At 47.8% G+C, this 9,476-nt stretch overlaps 1 protein-coding gene across 3 annotated transcripts in view; it reads right to left on the bottom strand.

Moving 5' to 3' along the window:
* Lrrc49 (leucine rich repeat containing 49) overlaps positions 1 to 8,486 on the bottom strand; it is a 50,672-nt gene extending 42,186 nt beyond the window's left edge. The window contains exons 1-5 of one of the 3 annotated variants that reach the window (XM_042697402.1): positions 8,342 to 8,486; positions 7,740 to 7,796; positions 5,192 to 5,231; positions 884 to 1,081; positions 540 to 642 (exon numbers count right to left, since the gene is read on the bottom strand). In XM_042697402.1, coding sequence (XP_042553336.1) covers positions 540 to 642; positions 884 to 1,081; positions 5,192 to 5,231; positions 7,740 to 7,796; positions 8,342 to 8,389 — 446 coding nt within the window. In that variant the 5' untranslated portion in view covers positions 8,390 to 8,486. Of the gene's footprint in view, positions 1 to 539; positions 643 to 883; positions 1,082 to 5,143; positions 5,232 to 7,739; positions 7,797 to 8,341 lie in introns of all 3 variants that reach the window. The other 2 variants (XM_042697401.1, XM_042697403.1) reach the window with 2 other exon arrangements.
* Between the last annotated feature and the right edge of the window lie 990 nt (positions 8,487 to 9,476).

A 9,476-nucleotide genomic window follows, 5' to 3' on the forward strand; every position in this document is an offset into this window, starting at 1 on the left:
CTAGGAACCAAATTAAAGCTTTCATCTTTTTAAGATGAGCATTTCAGATACTTTTTTTTCCCAGTAATGCTAAGTTGAATAACTCCGTTGTATGGTAGAATTGCTATGGTACGAGCTGGGCATCAGTGCCTCAGGCCCATACTCCTAGCTACTCAGGAAGCTGAGATCTGAGGATCTCAGTTTGAGCAAGCCCAAGCAGGAAAGTCTGTAAGACACTGATCTCCAATTAGCCACCAGAAAACCGGACGTGGTGATGTGGCTCAAAGTGGTAGAGCATTAGTCTTGAGCAAAAGAGCTCCAGGACAGTGCCCAAGCCCTGAGTTCAAGCCCCATGACTGACCCAAAGGGAGGAAAAAAAGGAGGATTGCTATGGTATTCCTTTGAATACAGTGAAGTCCTGTACCATAGAGAGTTTTAAAAATTCATGCTGAAAATGACTAAAAATGAGGGTAGAGGCATAGTACAGGGAAGAGGGGAGCGTGGGTCTTGTACAATCTGGGCATTCACCTAGAAAAAGAAAGAAAAGAAAGGATCCTCACCTTTCTAGGGTCAGCCTGTCTGAGTAAAGAATTTTCTCTTCGGTAGAACGCTGGAGAATAGGAAAGGATGGCATTGATGAGCTCACCAAATTAATATGATCACCTATTGAAAATGATACACAAATGAGGCGGTTAAGACAAATCTCAGACTTTGGAACTCAAGTCACCTGTCTGGAAAGCTTTGGCATCTACAACTATCTTTTCTAGAAAGTTCCCAGAGCTTTCCGCATTTGGAGCTACCAGCTTCCTCCTCAGGCCTAAACTACGTGTGGTGTGTGTGTGTGTGCCGCTCCTCCCTTGCTGCGGGCTGGAGTCCAGCCCTCTCGCGCCGGAGGCCTCATTACCAGATACATCGGGGCCTGCGCTATGGCAGCCCTGCCGGACTCGGTACTTTGAAGGTGTCTGAAAGGAAGAATCTCCAAAGGCGGACAAGGAGCTGGCACCGCTTTTCATGTCCAAACCACACATCTCTGTCAGGTTTGTTGTGGGCGAGAGGCAGGATGATTTATTACGAGGCGAAGGACTTACGACTCTTCCGTCTCCTTCAAAACACCAAAGAGTTTATCACAGCAAGCTACACAGCATGACTCTGCTACAGGACATGGAAGGTGATGTGAGGCCCCCCAGCTGCCCTGTGGCCCCTGCCCGGTCCACCACCTCGCAAGATGCCACAGTGCATGCAGGAAAGCTGCCGGGGGCCCCTGTCACACACTGTCCCCACACAAGCGTGCCCAGAATTCAGAATAACCTGGCTGCACAATGTGTCTGACTATTTATTACTTCATGAAAATGCCTAAGGATGGGATGGGGGCATAGAATGATGGGGGGGTTCTAGAAAAGGAGGTAATATTTGAGTGATGAGTCAAAGGAGAGAGAATTGAGAGGACGCTGAATTTCCCTGCAGGGAGGGAAGTGCATCCATGCAGAACAGTAGCTATGGACCTGGTTGACGGAGGCCTAGGCCGGAAACAGAGCCTAAGGCTCCCACAGAGCTGAGCTACTCAAACCAAGCCCTATGGGGCAGAGGAGTGCAGGCTCTTTGGAGGCCCTGAAAATGTGTGCTAATAGTTCAAGTCGAGCCACACACAGACCCCATTAAAAAGCTCCAGGGCAATGGGTTTGTGGGTCTTCAGGAATTTCATACCTTGCTGCTGCTCACTTTTCAGTACTGGAGATTGAACCCAGGGCCTTGCACATGCTAAGCAGGCATTCCACCAATTGAACTATACCCTCAGACCTTTTTTTGTGTGTTCTGTATCTTGAGACAGTATCTCACTACCCTTGCCCACCAAATATATGATCCCTCTGCCTCTGCCTCCCAAGTAGCTGGAAATACAGGCATGCACTGCCACACCTGGCTACAAGTAACTTCTTGAACAAAATAATGTATTCATATCCCACTTTTTAAAGTAATACAATGTTACAGAGTAATGATATGACATCATATTCACCCATAAACTAATCGTTCCATGACCATCTGCTTTCAGGATCCTCAACCAACCATGATTTAGTAAATGGATTTGGAATAAAAAAATCAGATGGTTAAAAACAAACAAAAAGCAATCTAAACTGGATGTTGTGGCTTACGCCTGTAATCTTAGCTATCAGGAGATTGAGATCTGAGGACTGCAATTTGAAGCTAGCACAAGCAGAAAGTCCAAAAGATTCATCTCCCATTTATCACCTGATGATCAAACTAGAGGAGTAGCTCAAACAGTAGAATGCCAGCTTTGACAAAGACAGACAAGTCTAATGATTAATCGTAATTTAAAGAACAATTGATTAAAGATAGCCATCAGAGAAAGACAACAAAGCAAAGGACAATAATCTCCATTTTGTCTTGTTAATTAGGTGTATTTCTTTTGTTAATCCTTAATTTAGCAGGTAGTTTTACACTTTGTAAGACTTGGAATAGAGAAGCAAAATCAATAAATTTCATTTACGCTCAGTGAATAAAGGAACTTGTCCTCCAACAATTCAGACTAGCGTATATGAGTCATCATTGTAGAGTTTGATGTCTCTCATCCATCAGTGTGGTGTACCCCACAGTAAACAACTGGGGAGAAAGGCCTGAGCTCCTCAAGTCAGGTCCTCTACCTGCCTGGGAACAGGGGAATCTCAAAGAGAGTGTCCACTGGCATATGTCATCTGGGTCTATATGTGGGTGTTCATGTACCACACCTGTAAATGGATGGATGCTTAAAATGCCCATTAAATGGATTGTGTCCTCTGTGGCTGCCCATTTCTCACATACTGTGCCCTCTTCTTTCTAAATCCCTAAGCTCTTAAGAGACAAACTCACTTTGCATTCCTTAGTCTTGGTAGGATATCAGTTCAATCAACAGGCAATCAGAAGATAAATTACCTTTTCAGTTTACTAAAGCTTAACTGAAAATTCTGTTTTTGTGTGTTTTTTCTATTAAGATAACCAGAAATTCTTATTTTTTTAGTATAAAATGCTGAATGAAATCAGCCATAGGTGTCACGGTAGTCTACGATTGTCAGGAATGCCCACTGTACTATGTGTGAGGTACGTGGTAGATGGAGGCATGAGTGGATAGATGGCCAGAAGGGTGGATTGAATGGTAGGAGGGGATGGACAGAGGGTAGATGGACAGGTATGGGGGTGGATGGACAGAATGATAGATGGGAAGAAGGGCAGATGAACAGGTGGGAGGGGATGGACAGGGGTATATTGCAGAGGGGCGGATGGGCAGAGGGGCATCTGCAGGTCTGTGGAGCATATGACTATACTTTGTCAGCTGACTTGAGGTTTCCCAGTGACTCACAAAGACTTGAGGAGTCGTGCACAGCCCCTCACCTCCACATGTTGCCCAGTTCTGAATTAGGTACTAGGCCAATGAGGCAGATTAAATGAGATTTCATCACATAGTGGAGTCCCTGGAACATTTGGCTCTTGAGGAAACTCAAAGATGCAGAGGCCAACACTCAACAATGTTTCAAAATGCCCAAAAGAAATCACATACCAAAGTTTACACTAACTCAGCTTATACAAAGATGGAGTTTATTTTTGACTTAGCATCTCATTTGTTAATTTGTGCTGACAGATTATATGTTTGATTAGTTTTGAAAATAAGAAATGAGCTGAAATTAAGAATAATGGGTTAAGTATTAGAGCACAGTTGATTAGAAACGTCCCAAGCTTTTCCTGATAAAGAACCATTTATAATAGGCCCCAGGCAACGGTGGTTTCATAGAAGCGTCATTCAAGAGTTACAGGCTGTGTGACCTGGTTTGCAGGACTTGGCCTAGACCTCTGGAGGAGGCCCAGGGGACATGACGCAGTGCATTTACAACTGCTGATTTGATGCCAAATCAACATTCTGCCACAGGCAAGGACTCCAAATCTTCTAAGAAAAGCCACTTAGGCTCACTTTTCCCTAATTTATTTCAAATTTCTACTATGTGGGTTATTATTTAGAAGACTTTATCTTTCAGATTCACAAAATCAACCCCTCCATAATAGTCCCCCAGGGGGCTGGGAAGTTGGCTCGGTGGTAGAGCATGAGGCCCTGGGTTCGATTCCTCAGCACCACATTAGCAGAAAAACCAGGAAGTGGTGCTGTGGCTCAAGAGGTAGAGCACTAGCCTTGACTGAAGTGCTGAGGGACAGCACCTAGGCCCAGAGTTCCAGCCTTACCACCAAAAAACAGTAACAATCCATAATAGTCCCCTATTAGCAAATATATAGTAATACTCTCTGCCTTAATCAGATCGACCTGGCCAGCCAACCACACCATTGTATCCCAACTACTTGAAGCTCAAGAAAAGCTTGGGAAGAGCAGTTAAACTTTAAGTTTGTTAACAAATGCAAAGAACGCCAAGGGCCCTGTGGCTCAAGCCTGTAATCCTAGCTACTTAGGATGCTGAGACTGCAGACCAAGGTTTGAAAACCAGCCTGGGCGCAAAAGTCTATGAGACTCTTATCTCCAATTAACCAGTAAAAAGCCAGAAGTAAAGGGGTGACTCAAATGCTAGAGTACTAGCCTTGAACAAAAAAGCTCAGGAACAGTGGCTAGGCCCTGAGTTCAAGCCCCAGGGCTGGCACAATGAGAGATTCACCATGCAAACATAAAAACTCTTGAGGCTTACATGTACAGTGTGGCATAAGCAAGGGCCTGAGGCATCCACTCTGTGAACATGCATGGGATCAATCACAGACACCTCCTGCACTGTGGAACTAAAGCTATACCATGGTAGAGATCAGCCACTGGACTAGACAAGAGCAGAGGACACAGGAAAGAGAAAACACAGGCCAGATAAGGAAGGCCTAGAAATACTGAAAAACAGGTTGTGGGACAATAAAATGGCCTTGTGTCCATGTAGCGATGCAATCAATCATGGAGGGGCCTCTGCTGCTCAGTCTTCTCCCAAAGACACAGCAAACGTGTGAGGGAGAAAGCACGCTGTGGGGGCTGTGGAGGCACAGTCTCTGAGTTAAACAACTGCCTAGCCAATGTGGTCAGCAATAAACCGTTTCATTCTGACATTCAGTCTATCGAGCTATAACAGCAAAACATTGTTAAAACCGCATCCCTTTGGAAATGAGGGGATGAACCCACTGCCCTGGCCACCGACAATACCTTGCCTGCTTGAGTAGTTTCTTTCCAGGTCATGTTGTAAGAGCCTACCCGGAAATGGTGGTGTTTCTCTGTTAATCTTGAAATCAACCTGAAAAACATTATTTAAAAACCACAGGGAAAAGAAATCAACAGGTAAGTAATGAAAGTAATTAAAAAGCCACACACAGCTGGACACTGGTGGCTCCTGTCATCCTAGCTACTCAGGAGTCTGAGATCTGAGGATCACGGTTCAAAGCCAGCCTGTGCAGCAAAGTCCATGAGACTCTTATCTCCAATTAAACACTCAAAGAGCAGAAGTGGAGCTGTGGCTCTAGTGGTAGAACACTAGCCCTGAGCAAAGAAAGCTCAGGGCTAGCGTCAAGGCCCTGAATTCAAGCCCCAGGACTGGCACAAATAAAAAAATCACAATAATTGACACCAAGTAAAAGATGCCACTCAAGGGCCAGCTACTGAGTGGCCCACCCTTGGGGCATGCCCCAGCAGAAAGATCCACAGGGATACAGGCAACTTTGTGGCATTCCAGGGTTGGGATATGGGCGAGGAGGATTGGAAATCAGTTTATGAATGTAGGGTACTTTCTGGAGAGAGACAAAAAGATGGGCAAGTGGACAGAGGTAGAGGCCATACCATGTCTGGCAGTACCTCCTGAGAGGAACACCTCAAAACAGTCTCAAGGGGACAGTTGATGTGTATCTTACCCTTCATGACTCAGGGGATCCTGAGATGGGAAGGAAGCATGCTCCATGCTGAGGACCTTTGTCTCAGCAGGCCATAGTCCACAGTAGGGGTGGGGGGGAGGGAAGAAGGGGAGAGTCTCCGCTCAATTAAAAAGATGAAGCACGCAATAAAAACTAAGGATGCGGGCTGGGAAGGTGGCTCAGTGGTAGAGCGCTTGCCTTGCATGCATGAGGCCCTGGGTTCGATTCCTCAGCACCACATAAGCAAAAAGAAAAAAGCCGGAAGTGGAGCTGTGGCTCAAGTGGTACAGCGCAAGCCTTGAGCTGAAGAGCTGAGGGACAGTGCCCAGGCCCAGAGTTCAGGCCCAACAACCGGACCCCCCCCCCCAAAAAAAAAAAAAAAAAAAAACTAAGGATGCTGGAGGAAAAAATCACTGTTGTATTCACTATGATTCCTTTTAAAGCACATTTAGTGAAAAATAATTTCAAATAATTTTCTGGAAGTACTGAGAAAAACAAAGCATATCTTCCTCTGACAGCAAGTGCTCACTGCTGACAGAGATCCTTACAGGCTGGCAGTGCCACCCGCTACTCTCCCAGAGTCGCTACGGCAGCTTCTGCACTCTGCCTCGGACATACACGAAGCCTACATTTGTCCAGGTGTGGCCACTGCTGAGGTGACTAGTTTGGAAAGGATCTGACCAGACACCAGAGCTCCAGGAACATCCTAACAGTGGAACAGGATTCTTCCAGCAAAACCAACTAGGAAAACTGTAGATGGAGCCTACTGCCCTATTAGAGTAAGAACATTTCCAATGAGTAGGGCTGGACCTGAGATGGCCAGAGGGCCAGTTTTCCAAGTCACTCACTCACATAGTGTAATCAGCTGCTACCTGCTGAAGTAATAGAACATCTTCCATCTCCCTCATGTCCATCCATCCATCCTCATGTCCAACCATCACACTCTCCCATGCTATCGGTAAACTTGGAGTTTTACTTCAGTTTCTTCAATAACATCTACTGAACAACTTTTTTGTATGTGTGCCAGTCTTGGGGCTTGAACTCAGGGCCTGAAAGTTGTCCAAGCTTCTTTTGCTCAAGGTTAGTACTCTACCACTTGAGCCACAGTGCCACTTCCTGTTTTGGAGGGTGTTTTTTTTTTTTTTTGCAGGAGGGTAGTTCAGTAGAGAAAAGAGTCTCATAGACTTTCCTGCCTGGGGTGGCTTCATAACCACAATCTTCAGATTTTCAGCTTCCTGAGATGGATCTCATATTCCAATTATTAAAAACATTCTACACAACCTTAAATTTAACAGTCCTTTGTCTACCCTGATTGTAAATAAAATCTGTAGTTTGGCCCTCCCAAACTACCACCTTTCACTCCTTCTAAGATGACACCAGTAGTGAGATCTACATACCCACTTCTAACAAAGAGAATACTTCCAATTAAACTATGCCATGCCATCAATTTAAAGAAAGACCTTTCCTTCAGAAATGCTTAAATATTGAAAAAAATTACCTCTTACAATTAATGAAATGACATCAAGATTTCAAAAGAGGGCTAATGCAGGCTTTATGCTGGCAGAAAAGTAAGAACCAGTTTATTTTTTTATTTTTTAGTCCGGTTGTGGGCCTGAACTCTGGGCCTGGGCGCTGTCCCTCAGCTCTTCAGCTCAAGGCTAGCGCTCTACCACTTGAGCCACAGTGCCACTACTGGCTTTTTTTCCTTTTTGCTTATTTGGTGCTGGGGAATCGAACCCAGGGCCTCATGCATGCAAGGCAAGCGCTCTACCACTGAGCCACCTTCCCAGCCCCAAGAACCAGTTTAAGTTTCTAGGTTAGACTACTCTTTAAATCGCGCTACTATTCGTGAATAACAATTTATCTTCACTTTAAACACCAGTTTGTTGAAATCTTACTTTGTTCTTTTCAGGAAGGGAAGATGTCTGAATAACCAGATGAAGCCCACAGTTCACCTGAAACGTAAAACAAAAAAAACAAACAAACAAAAAAATCAAATTGCAAAATGAGTTCTTAGATACAACCATCACCTCCTCCCCCGACAAAGAAGATAAGAGTTAGAAAATCAGAACGCAACAGAATGTCCTATTTTTGTTTCTGGTTAAATTATCATGGATTGCGGAGTGGCTGACATCAATAAAATCACATCTAAGAATCAAATCCCCAACATGTCCGGGATCAACAGAATCCTCCTAGTGCTTCGGCCTTTGGGCCCTTGCCATTTCAGGTCTAAGTGAATGTAAATCGGGTGAAGGAGGCGCGAAGCCCTAATAATAGATTCCTTTCCCAATTAAAAAGAGACGGGACTGGAGGAATTTACATGACCCTGGGCTGCGACACGACCTCCTCCCGCGATGTCGGGGCGGCCCCCACCCTGGACACCGGGGCCGGTCACGGTCCCACCCCCGCCCCAACGAACCCGGACCCCCGGCCTCCCGCAGGCAGTGGCTCGGAAAGAGCCCCGTCCCCCGGGCGCCGGCGCCGGCCGAGCCCCACCTACGTTGTTCGCGGCCCGGCCCGAGGCGGAGCGGTACCTCCCGGGAATCATGGCGGGCCAGCAAGGGATGCTCGACCCTCGGAGGAGGCGACGCCGCCACGGAGACGCAGACGCACCGGAGGGGCCGTCTCCTGGCAACCGGCTCAGTGGTTACCATGGAAACCACCATTTCCGGTAGGTCCTCCTCTTTCCCCGCCCCCCCCCCACCCCGGTCCCCAGTTCGAATGGTCGACCCGGCCATGACGTCTTTGGGTTGTACGTGTGAAGGGGGAGGCGAGGGAACCGGTGGGACCGCTATGCCTCGGTCTACCGCCCCGACTTCGGGAAAACGGAGCAAACCAAGCGGGAAAAGGCCGGGCACGGCGGTCGCTATGACAACCGCCACTTCCGGTCCGCCGCTCTTTCCGCCCCCACCCCCCCAAGCGGCCCGTGCGATGTTGGATCCGGTGCGGGTCCTGGCGTTCGGCCCTTCCCCGGAGAGCTTCCAGTGGCCGGAGACGGCGGCGGCGGCAGCGGGGACGGCGGCGATGGCAGGGTCGCAGCACCGCCGGGCAGGCGCCGTGAGCACCGGAGGACGGCGGCCGGCAGCTGACGGCCTCGACCCGCTGAGGGTCGCGGAAGGCGCCCCAGATCGACCTGGCACCCCATCTCCAAGGCTTGTCATCCCGTCTGTCAATCGAGGGGCGTCTTGGCCGAGACCCCAAAGCCCACCTAGGGGCTCTCTGCAGTGAAGGGATCGCGAGGGTTCCTTCCTCTCCTTCCTCAGAATGCAGATGCACAGGGCTTGTCCCTTGGGGTGCCTAGGTACCTCCAGTTGCCTTAGGTTTGATTTGAGCAAATCTCAGCCGCTGGGGTGCTTGAAACTGTGTTTGCCTAATGTGGTACTGTCAGGTCTACAAAGGGACACCTCCCTACCTCTTGGCTGTATCCGCCCAGTATCTGTTACCTAGGTAACTGGCACACCTGGAAGCAGTCCCCTTCCCCTCCTGCTAGGTCACATCCTGGGCCACCTCTGGTCACATGCCTCCCATCTGACCTTAGGAGGGTCCCAGACCCTGAGGTCACATCCAGATCCAGTGTAGCCACATCTTTCCCCCACCTGGCACACCTCTTCCTGTCCCTGGCCTAGGTAAGTCCT

The sequence above is a fragment of the Dipodomys spectabilis genome, unplaced genomic scaffold (genome assembly GCF_019054845.1).
Source record: "Dipodomys spectabilis isolate Male_0828 unplaced genomic scaffold, ASM1905484v1 ptg000219l, whole genome shotgun sequence".
Lineage (NCBI taxonomy): Eukaryota > Metazoa > Chordata > Mammalia > Rodentia > Heteromyidae > Dipodomys > Dipodomys spectabilis.